Genomic DNA, 16655 nt, shown 5'->3' on the forward strand with positions numbered 1-16655 from the left:
AAGATACCACCTCTAGATAGAGGAAAAGTACTTCCAGAAAAGATGCCACATCTACGTATGAGACAGATAAGGCAAGTGAAAATGATACCACACTTCGGTACTTAGAAGTTTCGTGATTACTCAATGGCTTGGATCTTGCAAGTCCCCAACCGAGGAGCTTCCCTCACTTAGGAACTTAGGGGAGCACTGTTTGTACCATACTTGACCAATCCTGAAACTATTGAGCATCAGTCAACGTTATACGGTCAAGGACCCAGAAGAGTTTCCCTCTAACCAGGAGGCCAATCACAGCACGAAACGTGTCAACATCAAAAGCCAATCATAGCGCAACACGTGTCAACATCAGAAGCCAATCACAACACGACACGTGTCAATGTTAGAATGAAACTAGAAACTCTCTTCTATAAATAGAGATCATTCTCTCACAACATTTCCTAATGTCATTTGTACTAAATCATTCACTAGTACTCACTAAATGAGAGCTTGAACCTATGTACTTGTGTAAACCCTTCACAATTAATGAGAACTCTTCTACTCCGTGGACGTAGCCAATCTGGGTGAACCACGTACATCTTGTGTTTGCTTCCCTGTCCCTATCCATTTACATACGTATCCACACTAGTGACTGAAGCAATCTAGCGAAGGTCACAAACTTAACACTTTCTGTTGTACCAAAGTCCCCACTTTCTATTAAGGTCACAAACTTAACACTTTCTATTTCCCTATAGTTAGGCACTTTTGATATGGAGAAGAGCAAGTCATTCCTTGAATACACCGCAGCTTACTCTAGCGAGTTCGACTTTCAGGAGCGGTTGAACTCATACAACTTCAACATGCCAACCCAAAAGGGTAGCGGTTTCGCAACATCAACTAATCCAGAACTCTAGAGGTAGAAAATAGTTGACTCATACAACATGTTTACTATAGAAGGTGAGGTTAAAACACTCTAAGAAACAGCTTCAAATGGATCAAGAACAGGTTCGTCACCGATGTTCTTTAAGATGGATAAATTCGAAATCCATAACTGTTGAGTTTTAAGTTGTTGATGCACAAAACCGGAGGTCTTGGAACAACATAAATCCGACCGCGAATCTGCAAGAAATGTAAATAACACAAGATGTATCGTGGTTCACCCCAAGGTTTGGGCTAAGTCCACACTGATTATTGTATTTCTCTGAAAGCATTGTGAATGAGAGAGTGTGAGAGCCTTTGTAATGAGAGTGAGGCTTCGAGAGGGGGTAAGAGGGCCTAGGAATTGGCCTCCCCTAATTGTGAGGGTGATGAGTCCTTTTATAGAATAAGGGCTCCTCACTTATTACATATTTGCCCCTTCTTTTATTACATAATTACATTTAAGTCCCCTGAGTATTTGTACGAGATCTAAATACGGAGGCCCTAAGTATGGTATAAACAGTAGTCCCCCAAGTCTTCAGTCAAGATTATAAGTGTGGTGGGATTGGAGGTAAAATTTAAAAGATCCTCTGAGCCTCTATTTGACAGGGATGAGGCATGATTAGCTTTATAACTGGGAAACTGAGGCTTTTTCTGAATAAACCTTTCATTCTTCATGAAGTCTAGTTTGAGCTGGGGGTGGAGAATCTAGCAATTGTCCCTCACCTGTCCGGTGGAGTTAGGAATTGAAATGGTTTTTGACAAGATTATGAAAGTCTATGAATGCTTCAACAACTTCACTCTTATATTTCAAAAGGTATAACCAAGTAACTCTCGAGACATCATCTATGAAGGTTACAAAGTACTTATAACCATCAAAAGATTCACAAAATGGCCCCCATAAATCTGAATGTACAAGTTCAGAAACTTGTTTCGTCCAATTTGAGGAAAAGCCAAAAGGTAACCTAGTGGCTTTACAAAAATGACATGTATCACACTGGATCACTTCTTTACACAAATTTGGAAACAATCTTGACAAAATAAGCTCGGAAGGATGAGCTAATCTTTGATGCCACAAGGTTGGTCTTGACTTAGGTTAGACTTGACTTGAAATCCCTTGAGAAATGATGTCTCCTTTGATAGGTAATAGAGACCATCTAAGAAAAAACCTTCAACAATCTTCTTCTTGGTGATACAATCCTGAAAAATGACAGTATAAGGGGAGAAAGTAACTGAACAGTTTAAAGCATGTGTGATTTTTCCAACTGAGAGAAGTTGAAAAGGAAATGAAGGAACGTACAAGGCTTTAGACACTATATTGTCAAACACTAGATGTATTTTTCCCATTCCTAACACTTTAGCTCCCTCCCCATTAGTAACTGAAACATGTGAAGGTGTAGAAGTTTTTTAAAATCATGAAGCTTGTAAACTTGATTAGTCATGTAGTCTGTGGCACCGGAATCTATGTCCCACAAATCATGCAATTGATTTATATTTTGAGCAGTTTTGAAACGGTTAGTATACCTTGCATGTTCTCTTGAGTGAGCTTTTTCGAGTCAACCAGAAAACCTGAAAATTTTCCCGACATTGCAGTTGAGTTGCCATTACCAGAGGTACCAGTTTCATCACTCCCAGAGACTTCCTTCTTCAGTTGAAGGTACGCAGCGAACTCGTTTATAAGTGTGGTGGGATTGGAGGTAAAATTTAAAAGATCATCTGAGCCTCTATTTGATAGGGATGAGGCATGATTAGCTTTATAACTGGGAAACTGAGGCTTTTTCTGAATAAACCTTTCATTCTTCATGAAGTCTAGTTTGAGCTTGGGGTGGAGAATCCAACAATTGTCCCTCACGTGTCCGGTGGCATCATAATGTTTGCATTTGAAATGAGGATTTCTTCCCTTGTACTTCTTATCACTTGAAAAGTGTTTCTTTTCACTGGAAAAGAAAACCTTAGCTTCCGAGGCAGTTGTTCATAACCTTTTTTCTCATTTCTTCCCTTTGAATTGTTGCACAAACATTTGCAAAGGTGGGGAGCTCTGGATTCATGAGAATATGGCTACGCAGATCCTTCATATTCCGACCCCAAACTGGTGAAAAGCTAAAAGATTTTGTATTCTTTAGCCCTATTAAGAAGTAGGTTTGAGTCCGTTGTATGTGGACGATATACCTCCAAATCATTCCACATACCTTTTAGACTTCCAAGTAGCTGAACAAAAGGTTTTCCATCTTGTTGCATGCTCGCGATATCTCTTTTAAGCTGAAACACATAGGCTGCATTATTATGATTTCCATACATCTCTTACACAGACTTCCATAGCTGAAAGGATGACTCAGAGTAGCTAAATATCTCAGCTATCTTTCTCTCCATGGAATTGAGGAGCCAGGACATGACCAACTGATCCTTGCTAAGCCAAGATTCATAAGTGGTAGAGGAAGCATCAAAAGCTTCAATACTTCCATTTATGAACCATAACTTTGATCTTCCTCCTAGGGCAAGTGAAATTGCCCTCGACCATGGTAACTAGTTGAACTCATTTAGAAGCACAAAACTCAACCTTTGATTTGGATTTACATCAATCTCCGGTTGATTTTGATGACTGGCTCCAAGTGAGCTATCAGCATCAGACTCAAGGATGGGGTTTTTGTCATCCATGAAAGAAAGCTTGAAGAATAAAGCAACAAGTATCACAGAGACAGGTTATTCCTGCTCTGATACCATGTTGAGTTTTAAGTGTTTGTTTGTATTATCTTTCATAGAGAAACAACAACACAATAATACAAGATATATAGGGCAAGGTGTGATCAACACACTGATCACCCTTGAATCACTCCTACACGGCAGCTCCATAAAGCAGAGAGCAGAAAGAAGGTAAGGCAAAAAGCTTCTAACCACCCTAGAAGTATGGGAAAGAAGATACAAGATCTAACTAGAAGTAAGGTGACAATTGCACCCATATCGTCTACCTAACAAAAAGCTTCTAACCACCCTAGAAGTATGGGAAAGAAGATACAAGATCTAACTAGAAGTAAGGTGACAATTGCACCCATATCGTCTACCTAACAAATAGCTCTGGATACCCACTTTTGACTTTTATTAAACCATAAGGGATGACTGATGGTGCATATGACTGATGTTGCATCTACTGATGCTACATATGGAATACCCACTCTTGACTTTCAATATTAACATAAGCCTTTCTTGTAGGTACTAGCTACTTGTTCTTTCTTGGTTGTACACGGTTGGTTTCGTCTGTCATGGTTATTATTGGTAATCTAATGCGAAATCCCCTGAAAATTAAGATCAAAGATGAAAAAAAAAAATTGTAAAAAGGGTTGTTTCTCTCAATGCAAAATTGCACTAAGACTACGGTGATATTATGTTGGTGGCGGCCTAGGGTGCGGCCATTTAAACTGTAATAAGTTTTGTAATAATAGATCCATCTAATTTGACATGGCAAAGAATTAAATCGCAAGGCTATATTATGGGAAAGTCATGCTAACAAACCCTCACCCTTTTGATGTTAGCAACCTGGAGTTATTAATTGAAGCTAGAAGTAAGGATGCACTTGGTTTTCTACAAATGTCAAGTTCAGTATTGTGGTTTCGGTTTTATCAATTTAATCATGTTTATTCTCAATTAGTCAAATTTCTAATTTCCGTCAATTGGGCTAATAGAATTAGGCAAGGGGAATCACTACAACAAAAAACCTCGCCAGACGAAAAAAATTTGTCTGCTCAAAGCTGATTTTGTTGTCGTAGCCTTTAACCAACGGAGGTTCACCATGAAAGATTAGTCGGGCAAAACATGTTGCACAAAGCCTAAAACGACGAAAATACAAGTCTGTTGGGCAAAACAAAGTTAGTGTTGTTTGTCTGGAGGAACTTCCGATGGGGATGCTTCCTGGTCGACAAGCACACAACTCCTCAAGAGGTTGGCGCCAGTTGATATTGTCTGTCGGGTTTCTGCTTATTGGAGGGTTGTAAGAGAAGGACAGAGTTAATTCTGAAAGGTGCCTTTGTGGGGCCTTAGGTGTAGGCCTTGAGGCTCACAATCAAAATTAACTTTAGGTGTTCAGGCGTGCCACTGCCATCTTTAGCATGACAGATGTAAAACAGGTGTTTAGTTTAATTGTATATGCCCGAGAGACCAAGTTGGCTATGAAAGGTTCCTTTGTAGGGCCTTAGGTGTAGGCCTTGAGGCTCGTAATCAAAACTTAACCAAGTACTCGAACATATAGTGGTTGTTTCATTGTTGCAAAAGTTTTATAACTATTATACTTTAATCACCCGAGCTCGAAGAGCAGAACGAACCCAGATAGGTGCCTTTGTAGGGCCTTAAGTATAGGCCTTGAGGCTTCCCATCAGAATTAATTCTATACTCAAGCGTTCTGTAGCAATCATAATATAACAGAAGTAAAACTAAGAAATAGGCTGATTACTTGCACCCCAAGTAACTTCGGACTTCTTGTTATCAAGGATTGTTGTGGATAGGTTAAGTCCACATAAAGTTCCTTTTTATGCCTTGAGACCAAGGACTTTTGATTGATAAATCTTGTATGACAGAAAGGTTAGAACTTAGATCTGGTCAAGCTATGAGTGCGGATTCCAACTTTATCTTTTGCATGGTTAGGCACCATTAAACCGACCAGATCCAAGAACCAAGAAGCCTTTTAATCATAAACTTGCTAGAAATAACTTGGATACAAATGGAAGTATACATCATATTACTAGATTTATGAATGAAAAGACAGAACAAAGAGGGTCGGGCAAGGCTGATCGTCTTGCAACTTCCTTTATTTGTGATTTACAAAGGGTTTGAATGCTAGAAAGGGAGATTGGGAGATGAGTTTACAGGAGGGAATCGATACTACAACAAGATTCAGACAAGGTAGCAGAACTTTTACAAAGGCTTTTGGTGAAGGTTGATCCTGAAAATGATGAAGGTTTGGTGATGACTACTGCTTCGTATGCAAATCTGGCTTGAGCAAAGTTTGTGTATTTGTTTGTTTAATTGAGTGTGTTTATCTCTGATTTCTCTTTCCCTTTTTATAGATGATTTGGCTTGGCTGCTTACAGCATCGATCTTGCCTGAATGCAGCTGAAAGGTAGTGACTCATCAGCTTTTTACTTGTACTGCCATTGTAAAGTACTTTTGGGCTGATTAGCTGGCTAGTCTACACCACTTGACTTCTAGGTAGGTGAGCAAGTAGCTCAAGTGATCTGCACTTAGTCGGGAAAAGATCTTTTCCGCCTTCTGGGCTTCGGCTAAACCTTGGGCTTCATTCCTTCTATACCTTCTTCTGGGCTAACTTCCTTTTAAGCCCAAAGTTCCAGTTTTAACCCAAACAAGTGTGACTAATATACTCGTCGGGCGAACGTGCGTTGACTAAATTGACCTGACGAAATCTTCTTGCCTGACAATAGCATCTCGTCTGCCAACAAAATATTAAATAATGTAATAAACTTGACTCGACAAAAGACCAACTCTAAGAAACCAAAAATTAAAAATAATATAAATTTTGTGTGACGGGCCAATAAATCGGAGCTAAAACGACTGTTAAATCGTGATTTTTCATTCTAACCATCGAATGATTTCATCGTGTTACCTAAGCTCTGAATGTTTCTTTGGGCAATTTTTGGCATAGATGATCTCAAAGTATATGCAAACATGTTTGACGGTTGGATCATGGAAACAAGTTTTGTAGAATGCGTGTCCTATCAAAAGAATGGATTCCAAAACATTTACAATTTAGTCTATACTTCCATTAAGTAGAACATAGGCTTTTGTTGTATCCACATGTTTGATTGATGAACAGGTTTTGTCATTGTATTATTCTAGGGTTGAGGATTGTATTTGTAAAAATCAACAAAATCAAAGCTCAAACGACTGTTAAATTGTGACTTTTCATTTCTAACTGTCGAATGATTTCATCCCCTATCTCCGAATATTTTTTTGTGGTGATTTTTGTTGCCAAAGATATCAAAGTATATGCGGTCATGTTTGATGGTTGGATCTAAGACACTAATTTCGTAGAATGTTTGTCCCGTCAAAAGAATGAATTCCAAAATACTTAAGAGTTTACTTTATACTTCCATTAAGTAGAATGTAAGCTTTTGTTGTATCCACTAGTTTAAATATTTAAATTGATGACCGATCCGTTCATCATATTCTTCTAGGCTTGATGATTGTATTTGTAAAAAAATCAACAAAAAAATGGAGCTAAAACGACCATTAAATCGTGAATTTTCATGTCTAACCGTCGAATGATTTCGTCCCATTACCTTATCGCCGAATTTTATTTTGGATGATTCTTGGCGTTAGGAGATCTCAAAGTATATGCAAACATGTTTATATCCCTTCCAACTACTAATTCTAATATTACCATTAGAATCTTATGTATGCGTGTTCCAAACCCCCACAATTGACTACCATACTCCTTCCTCTTTTCGCACTTACTCCTCTAATTTTTATCACCAATACTACTCCTTAAAACTCAAGAAAAAAACTATTTTGATATAGGCAACAGCCACCCATACACCTCATGTAACACTTTAAATTTAAGGTTAATCTCATTTTTCAACATTTGGTATATAAAGTTTTTTTTGTCCCAGAGTCATACCTCAAGTCTTAATTTTGAGACAGTCTCATACATCCCTTAAGTTGGCTATTAAGTCTGCCGTTAACTGATGACATGGCACCCACGCGGACAACGATTGAGAGCCACATGTCAATATGGGCCCACATGAATATTAAAAAATTTAAAATTTAAAAAACTAAAATACTAAACCTAAACCTAAACCATCCATCATGGCCCAGGCCCCTTCTTCCTCATCCGTCCTGGCCGACTCGGTCTCCCTCCTTCGTCCCTCTCCTCACTCGATTTCCTTCCTCTGTCCCTCTCCCACTCGCACTCATCCTTCCCTCACCACCTACCAACCCAACCCATCCCTCCCCTAATCGCTCCATAACTGACTCGGATTCCCAATTCCTATGGCTGATTTTTTTTCTTTGTTTTTTTTTTAATTTTTAATTTTTCTATATGTTTAATCCTTTTATTTTTTTTAATTTTTAATTTCCAACTGGACTCCTTAATGACACGTGGCGCCCAGTCATTGTCCACATGGGCGCCATGTCATTAGTTAACGGAAGACTTAACAACCAGACTAATGGATGTATGAGATTGTCCCAAAATTAACACTTTAGGTATGACTCTGTGACGAAAAAAACTTCATGTACTAAATGTTGAAAACCACGAAACTTGAAGGTAGTAAACTGAGATTTACCCTTAAATTTATAAGGCACTATGATGAGGGTTCTTTTGTGCAGATAAAAACAAATGTGAGAATAAGCATGCACATGATAAGTTTAAATTTAAAAACACTTGAAATTATCAACTTGATAAATGTAAAAAAATAATAATAAAAAAAAATAGTATCTGATCCTTAGTTTCTATTGTTGATTGACTAAGACCTTATCAGTTTTTAAATTTTGATCAAAGTCCCTAGCATTAATAAAAGTTAGTAATTGGTTTAGAGTTTTAATACTCACATCCTTATTAAAATCCTAATTAATTTTCAATTCAAACATTTCCAAAATATAAAATATATATATATATATATATATATATTAGAAAAAGTTTGTACCCTTAAAATTTTTACAAAAAAATTTCAAATTTTTAATCTTATATATACCCATTCCTTAACATACCAATTTGTTATATGAAAAGTATACCTTTTTTAAATATACAATGTACCCATTTTTTATATAAAATTCATTCAATCTTATGTCTAATTCATTTTTTAAACTTATATGGGTACATTCTATTTCATTAATTTGAGAATATATCCATGTCAAATTTAATAGAAGAAATTAAAAAATGTTATTAAGTCTAATATCTTCTCTTTTTTTTTTAAATGCACCCATGCTTTGGTACAATAATTTTTTCGTTACTTTGGATGAACGTATCCATGTACACACACACACACACAATACATTGGAGAGTATAATTTATCTTTAATATTTTTAAGCTCATAAATTATGGGTTTTATTTATAATCTCATTAATATAAATAACTACAAATTTCATTCATATAATAACCTACATTATTATATTAATGTCAGAGACTTCGATAAAAAACTAAAAACCACAAAGATTTCAATCAAAGAACATTAGTAGTTAAGGACCGCATCCAAAATGTCCTTAAAAATTTTAGTCAAAAATTCCTAAACACTTTCTCTCTCAAATTCTAACTTTGGCATCAAAGATTCTTCGACCAAAGCCCCCCCATTTCATCGTGGGCGCGTGAGGCTTTTGACTTTAATCTTATGTGTTATTATTTTGCAGATGCATTTTCGTCAAATAAGAAGATGGCGAAAATTTGCATCCACAATTGGGAGTTACCTTTTTAGTGACAACTTGATGATGAGTGATGAGAGGGTTTTGAACAAATACCATTTTGATCACCTTTGACTTTTCTTTGATTGAGTCGTTATTGTCCGTTGCATGCGCGTGGGAATCCCGGTGTGCCTCGAGGGTAATTTTTTCTTTTTCACCCGAAAGTCCACGTGTCGCCTCTATATAATTTTCTTGATTATTTTTTACTCCACACCTATTATTTCACGTAATGAAAGAAAATACTACTGCTGCCTCAAAGACGTAGATACACTTACCGAACCTCGTAAATATTGTGTCTCATTCACTTTATATTCCAATGCGCACATACCATCGATTATACAACAATTCTGATATATGCAGCAGCCACCCAAAAACCTTACGTAACGCTTAAATTTATGACGCACTATGCTGAGGTTTCTTTTGTGAAGATAAAAACAAATGTGAGTATAAGCATGCACATGATAAGTTTAAATTAAAAACACTTGAAATTATCAACTTTATAAATGTACCCAAAAAAAAAATTATCAAATTAGCTGCTAACGAACTTTCCATATAACATGGCAACTAATAAATATATTGGGCTGCTCCAAAAATATTCTAACCACTCAACATTAAGCTCAAAATCAAATCAAGTTAAATACCAAGTAAGACCTACCTATATATATGAATGACATATTTACTTGAGTTGAAGTCTCTGAAACGTTTGACATTATGTGATTAAGAGTACAAAAGACAAACTTAAGACTAAAATAATTGAACCGAAAACATGCACTAGTCTAAAATATTACAAACTCAGAAGTTCTGTTAAGAATTGCAAACTTTACTCTAACAATAAATAATATAAAAGGGTTCAACTCTAACAATAAATAATATAAAAAGGTTCAACGGTTTAATTGTCTAACTTCATAATTCACTCACAGTCTCACAAAAAATGTCACTTGAACGAGAAGTACGGATATAGGGGTTGAATGTGAGACATAGGCTGTATATACAAGCATATAATTTATAATTTATCCTTAACGGGGAAGATCATCAGAAATTGTTAAACCATTGATGGTGCAACTATTTGCAGCTATTTGATCTTGCATATTTGCAGATCTTCCTGTAAAAAATGCCGGTCGCTCAGGTTTGGGAAGACTAATAATTTCAGTTTTCAACATTAAAACAACTGATGACATGGTCGGCCTACTGTTTGCATCCTCTTGAACACACAATAGTCCAATGTGGATGTATCTCAAAACTTGGTCTGGCCTGCATTAATCTTTCAACAGTATTGGATCTATCAAATCCAACCCTTTTCCTTCATTCCATGATTGCCAAGCCTGTAAAACAATAATTTTTAAGGATGTAATTATAAAATAGTATACTACTCTCTCTTTGATAGCTTAACCAAATAATAATTTGGAAATAATAATAATTCTTATACCGAGTTATTAAATACTTACATGTGCTAGAAGTGTAGGAAAACGGCAATTAAAGCCTAAAAAATTCTTTCTCCCCGTGGTGATCTCAAGCAGAAGTACACCAAAGCTAAAGACATCCGATTTTATTGAATATATTCCTTCTATTGCATATTCTGGAGCCATGTAACCACTTGCATGTACAAAATTAATGCATTGAGACTTTTTAGTTAGAAAAAACAAATATAGTTTTGGGTCAGTCTATGATACTTTATTAAAACAATAAGATACAAATACTCTTCAATTTTAACGTTAATATTGCAATTCAATAACGTTCAACACAATTGCAATATACTACCTTGATAGTGTAATCTAATATCCACACTGTAACTGACAACCTTGGTAATCTAACCCTTGGTAATTTACTCATTTATACAAAAATAAAATTAATCAATGGTATAAGGTAATTCATTAAACTTAAATCTATGGTCTAAGATAATCCTTAACGTTTATGATTAAGATAATTCTTTGAACTTAATCAATAGTCTAAGATAATCCTTAAATTTTTTATTAAAACCAACTGTATCTAACACTAAGACCATTTGTTGAACTTAATCAATAGTCTAAGATAATTTTAAAATATTATTATATTAAAGGGTACCGGTACCTTTACTTTTTAATGAGGTACCGTAGAATCCTCCAATTTTATATGTGAAGGTATATAGGTTGAAACTTAAATAGGATCGAAGGTTATATAAATTGAAACTTACAAAGTTCCGACGACTCTTTCGGTATTTCCTTGAGTTTGATCATCAACTCCAAACATTTTAGCCATTCCAAAATCTGATATTTTTGGATTCATTTCGCCATCTAACAAGATGTTGCTAGCTTTTAAATCACGATGTATAACTCTAAGCCTAGAATCTTCATGAAGATACAAAATTCCTCAAGCGATTCCTCCTATTATCATGCAACGTCTCGACCAATCCAGCTGTTCTCGTTTCTTGGGTTCTGCATGGGTAACATTTATCAAAGACAAGTTAAAATTTACAGCCAATTATACACACACACACACATATATATTGTAATTAACAAAGGAAAATATTTGGTCAAATGATATTCACAAACCAAATAGAAATTTGTCAAAACTTTTGTTGGGTACATATTCATAGACAAGTAAGGTTTCTTCTCCTTCCAAGCAAAATCCCAGAAGCCTCACAAGGTTTATGTGTTGAAGTTTGGCTACCAATACCACCTCATTCTGAAATTCTTGTACACCTTGTCAGTGGCGGATCCAGGAAATAATGTTTGTGGGGTCATAGCGCGCGCAGCGCGAAATTTTTTTTTAGCCTCGTTTGGTACTTCGGACTGTACTGACTATTTCAGTCGGATAAGATAAATAGTCGTCGGATAGTACTAACTCCATTAGTCGGGCGTTTGGTGCAGTGTCGGATAAGTTAAATGGCTTTAATACATAGCTGATACAGTTTCTACCAAACTACTGCATGCAACACAGGAGAAGAGAAAAGAATTAAAAGATACAAAAATTATGGCAATTGAATTTCTACCAGCACGCATAGATTAAGCATCCCCGCTCGATCTGTCTTCTCTTCTAACTCTTTCATCTTCCAAAACGTAGAAAATTGATGACGCTTACGCCATGGAAAGAATGGAACTGGAAAGAAAAAAAAAACCCGAAAACAGTTTTGTATTAATCAACTCTTGAGCTTAGTCTTCACTTTTGTCACAATTCTGTCACTACCGCTTTTACTCTTGTTACTCTTATTCCTCTTTTTCTGTTTCTGTTTCTTTCCACTCTGTTTGTGATCCTCTACTTTTCCTTGAGGATTCACCTCCTCAAACTCGAGCGGTCTTATAATTACACCGGGTCTCTTCATCACCTGCACACAATTGCATTTAAGGTGAGGAATGAGAAGCGCCATAGCATCCAACATCCGGCTTAGGGAAACAAAAGACGGATCAAATGTGGTATTGCAGAATTCATCAATGGATGCAAACTCAAGCATATCCGTATGGCATAGTAATAGCTTGCTTCTTCTTCTTCCTCTTCCTGCAGTGCCGAGCTTCGTTCAGGATTTTTGTCGAACACTTGGCGTGTGACTCCGACCCCGACGACCCCAGCTCCAAGAGGTCGCGTATGGGAGCTTCAAGGTTGTTTCCATGCTTTCCAAGGGGTCGTGCGACCCCGACGACCCCACTGTGGATCCGCCCCTGCGTGCGACCCCGACGACCCCACTGTGGATCCGCCCCTGCACCTTGTGTGGAGCTTTTCGATAGCCGTTTTACTGCTATTTCATGTCCGTTACCAAGTGTGCCCTACAATATGTAATGCGAACTAATTAAGCAGTAAGCGTTGTAAATATTATTAATTATGTAGTATAATATGTAATGAAAACTAATTAAGATCATTTAGTCAATCAATTATAGTAAATAGATAAACAGTTCATAATATATATATATATATACCTACCTATTTTGACCTTTTGATTTTATACACTTCGATGCGTAAACGATCATTTTTTTTTTTTTGTGCATTAATATTTTTTCACATAGCGATGATCAGGAACTGTTTTCGCGTAGGAATGCCTTTTTAATTTTGTGGAGCGAAGGATCTCATGCAAATAAATATTTTCATTCCTTGAAAACGGCACCAAATCCTCCTTCACCTAATTTGTTATCATCTGAAAACTTGTTCGTGGCAGTTTCAATAGTTTCCAATCTAAATTGCAAAGACTCGACAGTCTTCTTCATATCATTACCAACTACAAACATTGACTCAAAATATTAGATGTCTTAGATAAAAAATTTATTAAGAAATTGAAGTAATATATAAATACTTTTCAAATCTTTTTATTAATTAATTACCTTTTTTCTTTTGTCGTTTGGAGTGGTATCTCTCTTTGACTGTTCTGAGTCTCTTGCGAAAGAAGCATCCGGCCACAACCACAACCACAACTAACGAACAGAAAGCAACTGAACCAAGAGTACCAACGATGATTATCATCGATGAGGGTTTGCTTCTTCCTGTATGAATACAAAATTATAACAAATATATATCTCTGGGTGGGGCTACCTAACAATAATCAAAGAGCTAATCGATTTTTATTTTGATTATTTGCTGTAAGAATCATCCTTAAAGGAGAATTTAAGAATGAACGATTCATATTTTTACGTCGTGAGATGAAACTCAACACGGTGATTTGTGGCATATGAAATTATATACGAGCAATTTTTATCAGTCACAAGAATTGTAGAAAGCTTGAAGGATATCATCATTTACCAGATCTGTTTGTCATGAAGGTTGGCGGCGACGGCGGCAGCAACACCGGCGACGACACCGTCACCGGTGCCGATGAAGTCACCGACGCTGTCGCTGTCGCTGTCGCCGGCGCCGACGCATTCGCTGTTGCCGTCGCCGTCGCCAACGCCCTCACAACCGTTACCGGCGGCAACGCAGACAGAGGCTGATTAGGTGGCAGTGACGACGGTGTGGTGGCATTTAAAGAGATGGTAAGGGTGCGGCGGGAGCTTCTTGCGTAGGGATCGTTGATGACATCTGTGGTAGTTCTGGGCAATGCAATAAGAAGTAAGGAGAGAACGTAGAAAGGGATCATGTCACATTGCAGGGAAAAACCTAGGGATTTTGATAAGAGAATTAATTCGTTCAAGTTTTGCTAAAATTTCTAAGTTACGAGTTTGTAACAAAGTCAATGCACGCGACGCTTGACTGACTTCACTCCTGAGTCAACGTCGAAGCAGACTAGAATCAAAGGCTCACAGAGAACCACGTGGATAGGAACTAGGGGAGCTGGTGAACAGCTCACAGGTTGGACAATAAAAAACAAAACAAATCCAAGAACGGTTTTTTTTTGTTTTTTGGGTATACCGCTCCCCAGTAGTTCCTATCTGCTGGGCTTCAAATAGGGCGCAAACCCTTTTGCAATTGTTGAATGGGCAGCTGCAACCCAATTACCTCCTATTTTGTGAATTGTTAGAGAAGTATTTTTTGGGATGAAAGGCAACTCAACTTTCTCTTGTAATTCGGTGACCGGTAGAGATGCTCTTATTATGGAATCCGAATTCTCTTCGGATCTTTTTTGTAAGGATTTCGAGAATTTGTGAATTGTGTCTGTTCATTATATATTGTGCGATCATAAATCATTTTAATTTTTTTATTTACAATTGAATATACAAACTGTATCTGACGAAAACTAATCGCACAATATGATAAACGAACATAATTTATAGATTCCTAGAATCTTCACGAAGAATCCGGAAAAGATCTTAGCATATTATGTACTCAAGATAATGCATGCTAATCATTTTACGTTACAGCCAGGCCCACACAGCACCGAGTCACCAACACTGATTGAGCATAAAGTAGGATATGACTCCATCACTTTCCTTTTTTTTTTTCGGTGACAGACTCCATAACTTTTCATAAAGTCTCCATAACACACTGTTCAGTGATTTAGACATGCATACATATATGCATGGCATGCTCAGGGTTCTTTTAGGGTTCTTTTCTTCAAATAGGGCGCAAATCCTTGCTTAATGGGCAGCTGTAACCCAATCGCCTCTTATTTTGTGAATTGTTGGAGAAGTATTTTTTGGGATGAAAGGCAACTCAACCCGATTGCTTTTGCAGTTTGGTGACCGGTAGAGCTGGTCCTCTTACCGTTGGAGATTCGATGATGAAGAATGATATAACCGCTGCGGTGGTGGCCCGGAACCTTGTCACTCCCAAAGATAACAGACTACTTTCCAGGCGGTCTGGTGAGTTGGCTGTGAAGGAGTCTCTGGCTCTTAGTGTGCAGTGTGTGGGTTCTGTGTCCAACATGGCCCAACGCCTATTTGCTCGAACCCGTCAAGTTGAATCGTTGGCGGCTGAAGTGATGAGTCTCAAACAGGAGATTAGAGGGCTCAAGCATGAGAATAAACAGTTGCACAAGCTCGCACACAACTATGCCACAAACATGAAGAGGAAAATTGACCAGATGCAGGAATCTGATGGTCAGATTTTACTTGATCATCGGAGGTTTGTGGGTTTGTTCCAACAACATTTGCCTTCGTCTTCTGGGGCTGTACCGCGTAATGAAGCTCCAAATGATCAACCTTTGGTGCCTCATCTTCCTGGAGTTCCGCCGAGTGGTGTGGCTTCAAACAGTCAACCTCCGGCGCCTTTCATTTCTGGAGCTCTGCCGAGTGGTGAGGCGGCACCTGATCGTCCTTGAAGATCCCCTATTGTAAATTTGATTTGATTTGATTTGATTTTGTTTTTTTTTTTTTTAAGGTATGTATAATGCAAATTTATGTAAAATTTCCAGAAAAATAAATAAAATGGACTTCTATTTCTCTCAATGCATTTTTTTTTTTGCTATATACATACACATATTATGTATGTGTATATATATATATATATATATATATATATATATATATATATATATATATATATATATATATGTATATTTTTTTCACGTGGACTCATCCACCATTCCAAAACCCTTCCCCTTTGCATGGTGCTAACCACCAAGAATCCACCTTCTCTTCTTTTTTTTTCTTTTTTTTTTAATTTTTTTTATTTATTTTTTTATTATTATTATTTTTTATTTTATTATTTTTTTTGCTTTCACATGGTGCTGATCCACCATTTCCCTTTTCTTTTCTTTTTTCACGTGGTGCCAGCACCACTTTGCTCCACCATCCCTTTCTTTTTTTTTTCTTTTTTTTTAATATATTTTTCTGTATAAATTTGGGTGGTGGGTAAAGGAATTTGCAGGGAGCGGACGAAGACGGACGGAGAGTTGGAGTTTGAGGAAGCGTTTCTCGGCTGACTAGTCGTTTGACAGCGGTCTTTGAAGTTGTTGGCAGTTGCGAGGCAAGAGACGGAGGAGGTCTTTGGGTGTGGATTGTCAAACTTTGGTTTTGTCAATCTCATTCAAA

At 37.1% G+C, this 16655-nt stretch overlaps 1 protein-coding gene across 5 annotated transcripts; it reads right to left on the bottom strand.

Moving 5' to 3' along the window:
• Window positions 1–10087: 10087 nt before the first annotated feature.
• On the bottom strand, window positions 10088–14723 carry LOC103442213 (cysteine-rich receptor-like protein kinase 6). 5 transcript variants are annotated; one of them, XR_011581725.1, is made up of 7 exons: window positions 13990–14723; window positions 13575–13733; window positions 12965–13025; window positions 11817–11966; window positions 11459–11699; window positions 10734–10881; window positions 10088–10610 (listed from the first exon to the last, which is right to left on the bottom strand). XR_011581725.1 is itself a non-coding variant. In XM_070822989.1 (3 exons), exons 1-3 carry the CDS (start codon window positions 14321–14323, stop codon window positions 13341–13343), a joined length of 624 nt encoding a protein of 207 aa, XP_070679090.1. In that variant the 5' UTR covers window positions 14324–14723; the 3' UTR covers window positions 13222–13340. The 5 variants fall into 5 exon arrangements, 1 of the variants encoding a protein (XP_070679090.1); XR_011581724.1 differs by having other exon boundaries at window positions 11817–13025; XR_011581727.1 differs by lacking the exons at window positions 10088–10610; window positions 10734–10881 and having other exon boundaries at window positions 11503–11699; window positions 11851–11966.
• Window positions 14724–16655: the final 1932 nt, after the last annotated feature.

This window comes from Malus domestica, chromosome 05 (genome assembly GCF_042453785.1).
Source record: "Malus domestica chromosome 05, GDT2T_hap1".
In the NCBI taxonomy this organism is placed as follows: domain Eukaryota; kingdom Viridiplantae; phylum Streptophyta; class Magnoliopsida; order Rosales; family Rosaceae; genus Malus; species Malus domestica.

Coding starts and splice junctions, on each gene's coding strand:
- LOC103442213 (XM_070822989.1), bottom strand. CDS start 14,323: ATGATCCCTTTCTACGTTCTCTCCTTACTTCTTATTGCATTGCCCAGA. Junction 13,734..13,989: donor CTTCATGACAAACAGATCTG/GTAAATGATGAT, acceptor GTATTCATACAG/GAAGAAGCAAACCCTCATCG. Junction 13,472..13,574: donor CAAACGACAAAAGAAAAAAG/GTAATTAATTAA, acceptor CAATGTTTGTAG/TTGGTAATGATATGAAGAAG.